At 54.5% G+C, this 15272-nt stretch overlaps 1 protein-coding gene across 2 annotated transcripts; it reads left to right on the top strand.

The window, feature by feature from the left end:
- On the top strand, nucleotides 1-5045 carry Jmjd4 (jumonji domain containing 4; the record flags this gene model as incomplete). Of its 2 annotated transcripts, none has more annotated exon segments than XM_013509742.1 (6): nucleotides 1-224; nucleotides 530-695; nucleotides 2698-2832; nucleotides 2927-3167; nucleotides 3464-3610; nucleotides 3769-5045. In XM_013509742.1, coding segments are annotated over 6 exon segments (1204 nt in total), but the record flags the coding sequence as incomplete, so codon positions are not given.
- Nucleotides 5046-15272: the final 10227 nt, after the last annotated feature.

Below are 15272 nucleotides of genomic sequence, written 5' to 3' on the forward strand. Positions count from 1 at the left end.
CCGAGGCGCGGGCGGCCGGCTCCAGGGCGGCGGGCCGGCGCCGCGCCGCGTCGCCTTCATCCCGGACCCCTGCGCCTTCTCCTACGCCGACTTCGTGACGGGCTTCCTGCTGCCCAACCTGCCGTGCGTGTTCTCCAGCGCCTTCACCGAGGCCTGGGGCAGCCGGCGGCGCTGGGCCACGGCCGCGGGCAAGCCCGACTTCGAGTACCTGGTGCGCGAGTACGGTGAGCCGGCGGGGTGCGCGGGCCCGCAGCCCGGGACGGCGGGGGACGCCAAGGGTCGGTACCCGAGGACAGCCGGGGCCGGGGCCGCCCGGGGAGCGCCGGGGAGCGGAGGGTCGGTGTCGGCAGGCCAGGCAGGGAGGGCGGCGGTCAGGACTCCTTCCAGGGCGGCCGGGGCGGAGGAGACCCCGGGGCGGTCCTGACCACGGTGGGCTGTGGACGTCCCGCCTGCCGGGGGCTCGCCGTGGCTGGCGGAGGGTGGGCTCCGTGGCGGCTCCGCCATGGCCGTGTCGCCCCTCTCGCCGCAGGAGACGTGGTGGTACCGGTGGCCAACTGCGGGGTGCAGGAGTACAACTCCAACCCCAAGGAGCACATGCCCCTGCGGGACTACGTCACCTACTGGCAGGAGTACATCCGGCGCGGCGGCTCCTCCCCGAGGGGCTGCCTCTACCTCAAGGATTGGCACCTGTGCAGGTGTGGCCCGGCCCAGAACCTCGAGCCCGGCTCTCGGCAGGATGCCAAGAGTGCGGAGAGGAGCTCCAGGCCATGCCCGGGCGGCAGGCCGGCTCCTCCCGAAGGCGCTCCCCTGCCCGTGCTGCCTGAGCGCCCTGCGCGTGTGTGCTGTGGGCTCGCCCTTTCTGCGTGGTGATCGCCCAGCTTCCTGTTGAAGCCCAGGGCCTGGCTCTTCGCTGTCCCTCTGGGGAGCTGGGCTGTGGTCTCCTGATGTCCTCCTGCCCCCGCTGGGCGCTCCGTCAGGCACCTGGGCTATATAGCATGGCCAGGTTCTTGCCCACCGCGCAAAGCCACTCTACGGAGGCCCTCCGTACCCTCCTCGTCACCCTCACCTGCCGTGTAGGCTGGGACTCGGGATGCTTGACTCCAGGGTTTCTGACTTGGTGACAGTGCCCAGGTGCTGTGCATTGAGCAGAAACTGCAGACTTCGAATTTTGCTTTTTCTCGGGCTAGCAGTATGAGGTCTGGTTTTCTCTTGATGCTAGGCAGTCATGAACCCTGGTCCCGTCAGCTGCAACATGCTGACGGGAAGCGGCCAGCGGTATGCATGGAGCTTTCTAGTAAATTCTAGTGGTTGGCCCATCAGGTGGGTTGCTTTCTTTTTCTTCTGGTGCTGGAAGTTGGACCCAGGGCCTTGCTGGGGCAAAGCACACACTATTCTAGTGGTTTGTTAAATTAAGTGTTTTCAACACGTATATGTCAGGGTGGAAGCCCATGCTAAGTTTAGGGACATCTGTACTTCTGTCAGGAGCTTTGCCAACCCCTAGGCCCAGCCCACATGTAGGAAGTGCGCCCACATCTCTCCCAAGCAGCCTGGGATTCCTCCCACCGCCACGTGTGCCTCATGAGTGCAGACCCCAGCAGCGCTGTTGGGGCAGGGGTGGGTAACAAGCGAACCGTCACAGGACACAGGCAGGACAAGGAACTCGCGCCCCTCATGGCCACGGCCGACCTGGGGTCATGAGTTGCCCCCGCCCCTTACCCCACACACAGCTGCTTTCTGGGCAAGAGCTGGCCCAGGACGGGGCCAGAAATAGGGACCAACAGACCCGGATGCCGTTGTGTGCCGTGCTTTGGGGGCTTGGGTGAATGATGAGTGTGGTTTTTTGTCTCCTGGCATGAGTACTTCCCAAGCATTGCATGGAAGGCACTTATGCTGCAGAATTGCTCATTGTGTGTGTGTGTGTGTGTGTGTGTGTTTGTTTTTGGTCTTTGTGAGATAGGGTCTCACTTATGCAGTTTAGGCCAGCCTTTAGCTCACTCTGTAGCCCAGGTGGCCTCGAACTTGCAATGATCCTCCTGCCCCCAAGCGCTGGGATTACAGGTGTGTGCCACCACGCCCAGCCTCCCATTATGTGTTTGAAATTCAGTTTTTGACTGTGTTCTGCATCTTATCTGGCAGCCCTAAAACTCACAAGGGCAGAGGAAGGAATAGAGACCACTGAAGGCATGACACCGAGCAGGGTTTCTAGTGGGTGAACAGAGGCTCGGTGGCTGCTCAGCGTGGCAGAGGGAACCTGTGAGTGGCTTGCTGCTGAGAGGGCTCTGCTCCGCTACCCTCTCTGCTGAGTTGGGTGTGAACCCAGGCAGTTGAGCTGTGCCAGGGGCTCATCTGTCTGGGAGCCTATGGTGGGGTCCGGAGGGGACACAGGCTCTCCTCAGCTGGGTCTTGCCACATCGAGCCCACTCGGCAGAGGCCTGCAGCTCAGGAACTGGCCTGCTGCCCACGATGATGCCCGTGTCACCTGCTGCCAGACCTCTGAGACCGGGGGCGAGGGGCCCTGCCTCCATGGGTGGGTTATGTCGGGTCCCAGGCCACCCGAAAGCTGTCTTCCGTGCTGCAGACTCGGGGTCAGCGATCTGAGGGGCTTTGGCTCAGGCCGCTGGAGCTGCTAGGCAGCTCCACGGGTGAAGTGCGCTTGGGCGGTGTGGAGTGGCGCTGCTGCAGCTGTGCGCTCCACAGGGGCTGCTCTGCAGAGGACCTGGAGGACGTGTTCACGCTGCCCGTGTACTTCTCCTCTGACTGGCTGAATGAGTTCTGGGACGTCCTGGGTGTGGACGACTACCGCTTCGTTTACGCGGGGCCCAAGGGCACCTGGTAGGTGAAGGCCTGCGCGGGGCAGGAGGCCTCCCCGTCAGAAGCAAGGCTTCACCCCAGTCCCACAGGCCACAGACTGGAAGTTGTCCCGCAGGTCGCCGTTCCACGCCGACATCTTCCGCTCCTACAGCTGGTCAGTTAACATCTGTGGGAGGAAGAAGTGGCTGCTGTTCCCACCGGGGCAGGAGGAGGCCCTGCGGGACAGCCACGGCAGCCTGCCCTACGACGTGACTGCCCCTGCGCTCCTGCAGAGCGGCCGTCCGCTGGAGGTCACACAGGAAGCCGGGGAGATGCTGTTCGTGCCCAGCGGCTGGCACCACCAAGTGCACAACCTGGTGAGGCGGGCACGAGTGGTGCTCCTCTGCCTCGCCCCTCCCCGCTGCCCTGCTGCCCCTCCTCGCCCCCTCGCCCATACGCTCTGAGAGGGCCCCTCCCTGGGCCCTCATCCCTGTTGGGCTGGCCCCGTGGGGAGGCGGGGGTGGCCTTCCCCGCTACGGCAGGCTGAGCACGAGCCCGTTCCCACACCGCCATGCAGGGCGCCAGGCCGGGCACGGGGCCGTGTGGAGTGTAGTGCCCCGGTGGGGAGTGCCCCTGCCGCAGGCTGGTGGGCCACCTGAGCCCTGCCCTGCAGGACGACACCATCTCCATCAACCACAACTGGGTCAACGGCTGCAACCTGGCCAACATGTGGCACTTCCTGCAGCAGGAGCTCCAGGCCGTGCAGCGGGAGGTCGGCCAGTGGAAGGACTCCATGCCTGACTGGCACCACCACTGCCAGGTGGGCGGCGTGGTGGGCGGGGGGAAGGCCAGGCCGCAGACTCAGGCTGCTTTGTCACTGGCCGTGGTACCTCTGTGATGGGTCCCCAGCTCGTCCTTGAGGACTGGGCTGCATGTGGCTGTGACCATGTGCTCACCCACCTCTCCTTTCTGGCCTAGGTCATCATGAGAGCCTGTTCGGGGATCAACTTTGAAGAATTTTACCACTTCCTCAAGGTCATCGCTGAGAGGAGGCTCCTTGTCCTGGGCCAGGGGGAGCCGGGGCACGGCGCGGGCCTGGGGCTGGGCCTCCAGCAGGCTGTGTTTGACATTGGCCGCCTTGCAGAGGTGCTGGCCTCTGTGGTCGCACACCCTGACTTCCAGCAGGTGGACACCAGCACGTTCTCGCCGCCGCCCCGGGATCTGCTGAGGCAGCTGCGGGATGCCCTGGAGGCTGCTGAGGCCCTGTAGTGCCCGCAGGCACCAGAAGAGGGCAGCCTCGCTAGAGCCTGCTTAGAGGCCTCCTCGCCCGATGGCTGGGCAGGCCCTGGCCCCTGGAGCAGCGTGGGCCCCGGGCAGGTCCCTTTAGGTCTCCCTCCTGGGGATCTCTGGGGAGGTCCAGCAGGGGTGGGCCTCAGCCACTGTTGCACCTGGGATGCTGAGGCGTCTGTCCCTCCAGCCTGCAGTGAGCCTGCCAAGGACTCAGGTTGTGGCCGTGTGATGAGCCCGCTCGCCGCCCCACAGCCTCCTGAGGGTCCGACATCCTGTCTGCTGGCCTGGGGCTCCCTGTGTGGCCGGGCTCCCTCCAGGTCACGGGCGCACATGGCACCGTCCTCTGCGTCCCCTAGCTCGACCTGAGGCTCCAGCCGCAGGAGCCGGGTGCCTGTGCAGGTGGGGGCTGCTTGTTGTGCTGGGCGCTGTCCCCCCCACCGGCGAGTGCGTGGTGTGCAGCTGGCCTGGCGTGGGGCCCAGCATGGTCTGTGCTGTGGCCCTGGGGGCGCCCGTGTCTGCACTCTGCACACGGGCTGTTGCCATGCACACAGTGCCATTCCCAGCCCACCCATGGTGCCGGGCACCCCGTGCCTCTGGTGCCTGTGCCCCTCGCACCGCATCCGCAGCGGCAGGCGCAGCTGCGGGCAGAGGCGTGAGGCCCCCGTGAGTCGCTGCGCACTTGCCCCGACCCTGGCCTCGAGAGAGTGTGGTGCGCAGGGAGGGCTGGGGTGGGGTGGATCCCTCAGGGCCACTCCGAGCCCCAGCGCTGGGGCTCCTGGGACCCATCTGGAGTGGGAGGCGTGGGTCTGCCCGGTCCCTCGTGGCTGGGGCCTGTCTCTGCCGGGGGCCCTACAGCGGGGGTGGCAGCCCCACACACGTGCGGTGATGTCCTTGGGGGCAAGTGTGCGAGCCCAGAAGGGCAAGGGCTTGTTCTGTCCAATAAACGATGCTAGGTGCCTGGGAAAGCGGCTGTGCCGTGTGCCTCACGGTGTGCCACCTGCTGCCTGAGCGGCGGGCGCCCTGCAGCTGGTTGGAATTGCAGGCCTTCCTGCCGGTGGAAAGACACTCTGCACGCCCCCATGTGTCCAGGAGCTGTGGCCCAGGGCCTGGCACTGGGATGCTCCCCTCACCACCCTGGTAGCCCTGTGTGTGGTCCCCCGGGGATGCTTTGAGAGGAGCTGCCTGAGGTTGCAGCTGCTGCCCTGGTGCCCAGGACCCAGCTGTGGGGTGGCACTCGCCCTGTGAGCTGTGGTCTTGTGTGGGCCAGGTGGTGGCACAGTCAGTACATCAGGAGAAAAGCAGGCTGGGCCAGTGCCAGGAAGGTGGGCACCAGGGGCTGCACCAGCCTGCCTGTCTGCCCTGACTGTGCATAGAGAGGGGTGTCCTGCTCATGGGGTCACTGAGGAGCCGCTGGAGCTCAGTCTCTGGGGCCACAGGTGGGACGTGTGCCCGGGAGAAGAGGCTCGGTGTTGAAAGCGAACCTCGCAGAACATCAGCTCAAAGCTGGCCAATTAATGCTAGTGTTTTCTGCTCGGGCCTTTCCCGAGAGCACTGACCCCGTGCCTGCACAGAACACTCCCAGGTAGAGAAGCGGAAGGGGAGAAAGCTCAGTGAGGTCCCAGCACCAGCCTGTGCCACCCAGTCCACAGCTGGCCTGAGGAGAGGAGTCGGCTCCCCGTTTAGAGACACGTGGCTCGGGGGGCCAGCTCCACTCACCCCTGGATGCCAGGCGGGCAGCACCCAGGGCCAGATGGTGTGCAGGGCACTGATTACCTGACATGCCCTGCCCAGAGATCAGTCTGACGTGACACTGGCTGTGCGGGGTCACCGTCACTGATTCCTAGCAAATACAGAGTGAGCCTGGAGGCCGTGCAGGAAGGGGCCTCACGCATAACCACAGGACGGCAGCTGTCCGCGCCAGGACCGCTGCTTCCCCAAGACAGCCACAGCTTGCTGTGGAGGGTATTTCTGTGGGGGCCTGTTCTCGATAACTGCCCAGGCTTGGACTGGCACTCACCTGATTACTGATCCTTACAGCCAAGAGCTGCTGTTTTAAAGTACGTAATCCTAACTTGGCTTAAAATTCCTTGTCACAGAGACGCAGTGCTCAATAGCCACAACTTAAAAAGAAGCGGTTTATTTTAGAGGATTGGCTCCAGGGCCAGCTGGTGCCAAGGGAGGGCAGTGACAGTGGAAGGGCCAGTGAAGGAAGTAGGGAAGCCAGGAAGGGCAGCCAGGAAGCAGGTGGGCACAAGGAGGGAGAGACGGCCTTCTGCCTTACACCCGACTGACATGTGCCTACCTCCCAGCCCTAGGTCAGCCAGTGGCCCTGTGATCAAATCGCCTTCCAAAACTCCACCTCCAAGCCTTAGAGAACATTCTAGATCTAAACCGTAACGTTCTGCCCCGACTCCCAACAGTCACGTCCAACTCACTGTGCAGAATGCACCTCTGAGTCCACCTCTGAGAGTGGTCACAGTTTTAACAGGGCCAGCATCATGGAAGTCTTAAGTCCCAAGTGTCTCCGAGGTAGGAGTGTGGCGGAGGGGACAGGGGAGGACAGCTGCCCACTCGTGGTGGCCCAGAAGCGGAGAAGGGAGGGATGGGAAGGAGACGGACCCTTTCGGGCCACGCTCCTTGTGACCCGCTCCGACCAGCCCTACCCTCAGCAGCAAGTTGGCTGTGGTACCCACATGGTGCAGTCACCTTCCAGATGCCGCACCTCTGGACACACGAGACATCTGGGGACACAATGACCCTAAACTGTGACACACACCCTTAGTTTACCAAGGGGCATGTGTTCCTCTTGCGACCAACACGGCTATTCCCAAGGAAGTACCATTCTGGAGAGTTTTTCTCTGATCGTTATTCACATCGACAGTTCAATATGGTGCCTTCTGAACCATCCCATCCTGGGAGTGCATCTGGCAGGGATGGGATATCCAAACCCATGCAAGGACTCATGTTTTGGTCCATGAGTCAGGAAAGGCTGTGTTGCCAAGGTTACTGGTCTCCCTCCTGCAATTCAGTGCCACTGGGTCCATCCCAGCTCCTGACCTGGAAGGGAAGGTGCAGGTAGCAGGGTTGTGGAGACATGGATGAGCCCCTGCCCTTCTTGGGTCAGAACTGAGGGCATGAGGTGTGGGATGAGTTAGGTCCTCACCTAGGAATGGGACTAAGAAAAATAATCACATAATGCAAGGATGCTCGTGGCTGGACGTAAAGTGAAAGCAATACAGTAATCCCCCTTAACTGTGGTTTCAGTTCCCTTGCAAACCCTGGTCCAGAAATAAGTGAAAGGGGAAGAGGGTACATTCATGGAAAGTTTTATTACAACGTACTGTATTATCCCATTTCATCACGAGTCTTCATCTCTTTACTGCCTTGTCTATAAGCTATCACAGGTGTGGGTGTATGGGAACAGATTACATGGGGCTGGCCTTAGGCATGGGTCTAGACGCCCGCTAGCGGCGGGGCCAGGCTGCTCACTGACAAAGGGGGCAGCTCTGTGTGGGAAGGTGAGTGTGTACCCTGCCACGGTCGTGCGGGCACACTGACTTCGAGGCGCCGAGGAAGGGCGCTCACAGCACTGAGAACTGACTTCTGCAAAGCCAGCTAGGCTGTTCTTGGGGGTCCAGGCCTTGGATCCCTTTGTGCTGACAAGCAGCCATTGCCTGCTCATGCCCGGCCTGGGCACCTGCACGCTCGAGGCAGGGAAACCGCTTCCTGACCGGCCCAGGACCCTCGGCTCCTGGGCACTGCGGCCCCCATGGGGAAAATGCCCTTTGCTCTTGCGGGTGGCCTTTTTGATCTAGAAAGCAGTGGTACAGAACTATATGTACGCAATGTGTTTGTGTTCCTGTAACATACAGAAATGTTTTCCTGCTAAAAGTCTGAAGGAGGTGGGTGGGAGCAAAGCATGCAGGGTTGAGAAGATGATTCTAGGTGGTTACCAAGGGCTGATCAGGCCCTCGGATACCTGTGGGGGCGACAGGGAATAAAGACAGACAAACTTCAAGGTACCAGGGACTGGGAGTTCGCCTCTAGTGGACTGGCTTGGCTACCTTTGTGGCTGGTTTGCTTTTATTGGCCAGCAAGAAGTGCAGGGGGAGGGATAGCATGTGTTCCATGGATCTGCAGAAAGTGGGTGGATAGGGATTAAATTAATGAAGAACCAGATTTTCTCTGAGCCCAAATGCCTGTATTTTGACAACAGCAGATGCTACCTTGCCTTGAAATTGCCCAGTTATTAGTATTCCATTCATAGCCAGGGGTACGTGGCCTTCCTGTTCCTGAAGCAAGGTCACACTGACCTCGGGACTGGTAGGGGTTAAGTCACATAGTAACCTGGTCCCCAACAGATGGTGACTCAGACCTTTCAGTCAATGAAAAGAACCATGACTGATAACAAGGCTAATACAACAAAGCCTAAATATAGCCTTGCTGTTTTTTTCTCTCTCAGCTCCTTCAAAAGACATAAAATTGTAGAAAGTAATAGCTGAGTTATATTGAACTTATAATTTTTACAGATGTATATATATAACACACAAAAACGTGTATAGAAAGTAATTGAAAGCCGTATAGGGCTATAAAGCTATATGAAGAAGGATGAAGAGTTATGTAGGGCAATGTTTTGGATTTGGGTTTATTTTTTTGACACAGTCTTGCTATGTAGTCCAGGCTGGCCTTGAATTCACTTATGTAACCCAGACTGGTCTTAAACTCATGGCACTCCTCCTCCATTAGCCTCCCTAGTGCTGGGATTACAGGCCTGCACCATGCTTGTCCAGTGGTAATGCTTCTATATTTAACTGGAATTGTTAATTTGAATACACAGTTGATTCCGATAAGATGCACTTGACAGGTCATCACTAGGCTATGCATACAATGTCATGCGGCAAGATCATTGAAGAAATGTGAATGCTACATCAGAAAATAGTCACTTATTCCAAAAGAAAGCAGTAAAGAAAAATAGAGTAAAAAGAATGGGAAAAAAAATAGAAAACATAGAATGGCAGACATAAGTCCAACTATCAACAACAACAGTAACATTAAGTGTGAGTTACTGTAATCCAATCAAATGAAAAGATTGCAGAACCAAAAAATCTCTCTCTGAAGTGTCTTTAGATTAAAAGGTACAAATAAGGGGCTGGGGATTTAGCTCAGTGGCAAAGCGCCTGCCTGGCAAGCGCAAGGTCGTGAGTTCGGTTCCCAGACCGGAGAAAAACCAAACCAAAAAAAAAAAAAAAAAAGATACAAATAGAGGGCTAGAGCTGTATCCCAGTGGTAGTATTTGCCTAGCATGGTCCCCAGCAGCACACAAACTCAAAAACAAAACAAAACAACCTCCAACCAAGTAGATGAAAGGTGAGTTCCACATCTGTGTATTCAACCAACCATAGATGGCAAATATTCAAAAAATTCTGTAAAGTTCAAATGAAATTTGAATTTGGCATAGGCAGAGTAAATGTGCTGAATCCATGAAAATAAAGTGATGTGTGCATTGCATTATTATAAGTGATCTAGAGATGGTTTAAAATCTAGGAGAGTGGGCTGGGGATGCACAAGCACCTGCCTGGCAAAGGTTATGAGTCTGTTTCCTAGTACCACATAAAAAATAATCTAGGAGATGTATGTAGGTTATGTGCAAATACTAGACCATTTTATTTTATTTTATTTTTTTGGTTTTTGAGACAGGGTCTCGCTCTGCAGTTCAGGCTGGCCTTGAGCTCACTTTGTAGCCCAGGCTGATCTCAAAATCACAACAATCCTCCTGCCTCGGCCTCCTGAGTGCTGGGATTACAGGCATGCGCCACCATGCCCAGCTAGACCATTTTATGTAAGTGACCTGACCATCCATGGATACTAGTATCCTGGAGCTGCTGGGGGCAATCTCCTATGGATATCAAGAGATTACTGTAACAAAAATAAAACAATATTATGGTCTCAAGATGCATCCATTTACCTATGAATGTCTCAAGTTCATTTTTATGGCAGAGCAGTGCTTCACTGTATATAAATACCACATTTTAAACTCATTTTTCTATTGATGGACATATAAGCTGTTTCTAAGATCTAGCTATTATAAATTGTGTTGCTCTGAAATTCTTTGGTTTTTTGAGACAAAGCCTCCCTTTGTAGTGCAGTGTTGGTATTAACTGTAGTGACAGGTCCCGAGAACGAGGTGCCCGTGGATGAGAAAAGGAAAGTAGAAGAGACAAGAAAAACAAGAGAGCTAGAAGTCTGGGATCCAGGGGCTTACAGTCTCTTGGACTGCCGCCCCGATCACTCATCTCACTCCCCTTTTATTAGAACCAAGAACGTAACAGACCAACAGGAGAAATTCATCACCCCTTTCCATTTCTGCCTCTCAGCTGATGGTGACAATCCTCGGGTGAGTCTCCCACACCCTCCACCACGTGCACTTAGTTCAGCTGGGGATCACAAGCCGACCACCAGTAATCAATCCATTAGCAATCACAGTCCTTTCCCCACAGCGCAGGTTGGCCTTGAACTCACTGTGCTATTCTAGATCTCTTCTGGGGGCTGGGGGATAAAGCCCAGTGGCAAAGTGCATGCCCGGCAGGCGCCAGGCCCTGAGTTTGATTCCTGGTACCAAAAAAAATCAGATCTGTTCTGGTTCCATATGATATTTAGGATGTCTTTCTCTAGCTTTGTTAGGAATGATATTGGTATTTTGATTGGGATTGCATTAAATGTGTACAATAGTTTTGGAAATACTGCCGTTTTGACTATGGACATTCTAACAGATTTTCGCTACTGCCGGTAGGTTGTTACGTTTGAGACATTGTTTCAACTTGAGGAGTCTAGAAGTTTAACTAAGTAACTTAGCAGTTCTACATCCTGGGATGAAAAGGACATGGCCTGAATGCTCCAGGATGTTCACTGTATCAACTTGAGAAGTTTAGAAGATTAACAAAGTGACTCCGCGGGAGCCAGGGCCCTCACTTTGTGTTCATCCTGAGCCCGGTGGGAGAGGAGGGCATGGAGATGGTGTGAGTGCTACACACCCGCTGGGTGTGGGCAGCCTGTTTACAACACAAGGGAGGAAAAGAGGCTTGTGCACCTCCCCCGTCCCTTGTGCTCTTGCTGCTTTTGCTGTTTTCCGAACTGTTGCCCTCTGCCATGTGCCACTGCCTTGGAGCCAGCTGAGTATGGACTGAAGCCTCCACAAACTGTGAGCTAAATAAACCTTTCCTTCCTTCATTTTGAGTATTGGGTATTTTGTCTCAGCAACAAGAGGAAAGTAACCAAGACAGAATATGGTACCAAAGGAGTGGGGTTGTTGCTGTGACTATACCTGGCCATGAGATTTTCGGAATGGCTTGTGGGAAGTTTAGAAAGGTTTAGAGATGTCACCTGAAAGAGTGGTGCTGGAACGCCTAGGTTGTTCTGTTTGGGAGATTCTGGTCAGTGCTCAGAAAACCAGATGGCTGATAGAAATCCTGCCGGTAAAGATCGGGTTTGGGAGGTTTCTGCTGGGAAGAAGGACTGCATTGGTTGTTGGACTCCAGGCAATGTATGTTGTGGCTTGGCAGAAAGTTTGTCTGCAATTTTGCTCCTGTGCAGAGACTTTGCCTGAGACTGAGATTTTTTTTTTGTCTTTTTGAGACAGGGTCTCGCTATGCAGTTCAGGCTGGCCTTGAGCTCACTTTGTAGCCCAGGCCGGTCTCGAACTTGTGACGATCCTCCTGCCTCAGCCTCCCAAGTGCTGCAATTACAGGCGTGTGCCACCACGCCTAGCATCCCACTGAGTAATTTCTTACACCCAAAGTGCAGAGTCAGAAAAAAACCAGTAAGCAGGCTGTTAGATCCCCAACTGACTAGGAATAACCAAAGTATGTGCAGAAAGTTGGTCAACTGCAGTCCAAGAATCTAAAGGAAAAGAACATTGGAGGGAATGTGGAACCCACAGAACAAAAGAGGCACAAAGTGTCTTTCCCAGGAAGCAGGACTGGCCCCGAGGTGACCCACAGGGATGGCCAGCTGTGCAGCCTGCAGCCCACGCCCGGCTGCTCCCATGGCAGACAGCCGGCCACGAGGATGCAGCGGGGCTTCCTGCACAGGGAAAGCCTCCTCAGGCCGCTGAGACAGGCAGTGTTTGTTGCACATGTGGGGAGACAGACACAGTTTGTGGCCAGAACGAAAACTGTAACCCAGGACCAAAAAAACAAAAGAGAAAACACTGCTGCATAGTCTGCTGTTGCTAAGTAGTGCTGCAGCTTCTGCCCAGGTCTCTAGAACGAGCCTGACTAGGAGAGGCTGGGTCTCTGGATCAAGAGATGGAGAAGAGGCAGGGGCGGGAACACGCCATGTTCAGAACTAGCCCTGCACAAGGCATCTAAGCATTATGTGATTTATTAATAAAAAAAAGACAACTACAAAAACCTCAGTGAGGAATGAAAAACAACTCACCAGAGACTGAGCCATTTTTCGGTACTCATGGACACAGCACAGTGCAGAAGCTGGGGTGAAGGTGAATGAAGCGGAGGCAAAACACATGTGGCGTGGTCCTGGTTCCCTTCTGTGAGCTCCCACACCTCGGCTGGAGAAGGCCAGAGAAAGTAAAGAAAAGGCTTCCCGCTTTCAACAAGGGCCAACAAAGATCATCCTAAAACACACATCCAAAAGCACAATACCTGATACCAATTAAGCATATGGTTTGGGGTAAGTAAAACCACACAGTAGGGGCTGGAGATTTAGCTCAGTGGCACAGAGCCTGCCTGGCAAGTGTGAGGTTGTGAGTTTGATTCCTGGCACAGGAAAAAACCCAAAACAACAAAAACCAATCAAACAAAAAAACCACACAGTAGCTACCGACATCGAAAAATTGTATTACCTAAAGTATAATGTAGTACTTAAAACCAAAGAAGGAAACATACGGACAGTAGAATTACTATACAGAGATATACTTGGGCCTAAATTAACTACTTCCCTATTACTATGTGGGTTCCACACAGGACTCCAGGTAAGTGTTCCCACCCAACACAGCATGATTTTATATTATCTGAACACTGTGGACAGTACACCTCTTCCAACGCAACATTTTTTGCCCACTATTATATAGGAAAAAATGTATGTAATGGCTATTTTTGTGGCCTACTTTTCAAGGAATGATACCCTGAGACAGGTCTCCTTGCATCTAAGCCCATGTATACTGTGTTCCAATGATGATCTAGACTTGCCCTCTGACTCTGTGGCCAATGGGACATCAGTAAGTGCAATGCATATATAGGTTCAGAAAGTCCTTCCTCACTGTTGCTTGGCCATTTGGATACAGGAACATTGTGAAGAGGCCTGGGGCTAATCAGAAGAGGACAAGAGTCAGCACAAATTGTCAGACATTACACCACCAGCCTCAGCACGTGGATAGAGTCCTATCTGTGATCCAAGCAACGCCAGCATAAGAACTGCCCAGCAGAGCCCAACCCAAAAGCACATTCACAGAATATCAAGAAAAAAATTTAAAAGTTTGTTTTGTGAAGCTATTAAGTTTCAATTGGCTTCTTATACAACAAATACTGATATATCTAATCCCCTAAAACTCAATGTTTTTAACAAGATCATGTGGGGCAGAAAGCCTTCAATGTCTTTTTTTTTCTTTTTTCGTTTTGAGACAGGGTCTCCCTATGCAGTTTAGGATGGCCTGAACTCACTTTGTAGCCCAGGCTGGTCTCAAAATTTGCTACGATCCTTCTGCCTCAGCCTTGCAAGTGCTGGGATTACAGGTGTCTGCCACCACGCCCGGCTAAGCCTTCAATGTCTTGTCAAATACAATCAGCAGAACTTCACAAAAACATGTGCACTTGAAAAATCACACTCAGTGGCAACTGCATAGCTTCAGTGAGGTGACTGGGGCTAACAGAGGCCGTGTAAACTCCAAAAGCAATTGTCTGCACATTAGTAAATTATGCTTTAAGGTTTTTTACATCACACAAAAACTTTTTACAAAATGTAAGTCACCAAAAGGAGCTATTACTTGTGAGCATTATAGTGTAATTTACTTACATTTTTAAACATTGGTTTGGAGTAGAAGTATGATGCAGTCTAATTCTCCCATTTTGAGTAATGCAGAATAGTCTACAATTTTCCTGTAAAATTTATCATTATCAGAACAGGTTACCGCTGCATGGTGGCACATGCCTATAATCCCACCTCTTGGGAGGCTGAGGCAGGCAAAAAACTGTCCCAAAAAACACAGATCAGTGACATTAAGTGGGAAAAACATTATTCACCTTGTAAAGTCCCATAAACCACAGACTATTTTGGGGATTTAAAAAAAAGAGGGCTACTTACGGCTTTTTTTTTTTTTTGACATAGGGTCTTACCATGTAGCCCAGGCTGGCCTTGAACTCACTCCTGCCTCAGCCTCCCCGAGTGCAGGTATTACAGGTGTATGCCACCAGGCCCTGCAAGGCTACATTTTAAAGCAATGTCTGTTTTAAGTTGACTTCTGTGTTACAAAAATAACTGCAAAAAATAAATACTTATTTTGACTTAATTGTGGCAAAATGAATAGCATTAACCATAAAGTCAGCTAACAAACACTGAAAAGCTTGTGAACCCGGGCAGGTCACGGCTCCTAGAACCCAGTTTTTAAAATTTTTCTTGGCAAGCCTTTCCCTCAAGGGCCAGGACAGCGGGAGCATGAGCGTAGACTCCAGACGACAGACCCGAGACAGCGAACACACTGGGCTGAAGACCTCTCCAGGAAGACCGTTACTTCTCCAGGCGGGGCCACGCCTAGCCCTGTCCAGCGGGTGGCGCGCCGAGGATCCCGCCCACCTCCCAACACCATCCAGTGTGTGGCGGCTACTGGGCCAAGGGGTGCTGAACACACCTCGCGCAGTCGTGCCAGGGTCGCGCGGCTAGGCTCCTCCCAACGACTAGTGCCAGAGGGGCGTTCCCTCAGGGAGGGCTTCTGGTCTAGGGCGCGCCCCCTCGAACGCTGCCGCACCGGCTCAACCCGAGAGACCAAGGGCCGGTACCCCGATCTCCGTTCCGGACTTGCTTGAGAAGCCCGGGGGGGACCCCAGCGGATTCCACCCGGCGCTGGTGGCGGGCCACACGAAGGCAAGCCAGGAGGCTGGGTGTGCGCCGCATCGGCATGGCCCCAGGGACCGGGCACACGCGCAGCGGGCCCGCACGCCGGGGTGCGAAGACGCCGCCCC

The sequence above is a fragment of the Chinchilla lanigera genome, unplaced genomic scaffold, assembly GCF_000276665.1.
Source record: "Chinchilla lanigera isolate Chin_1 unplaced genomic scaffold, ChiLan1.0 scaffold00180, whole genome shotgun sequence".
NCBI classification, from domain to species: Eukaryota; Metazoa; Chordata; class Mammalia; order Rodentia; family Chinchillidae; genus Chinchilla; species Chinchilla lanigera.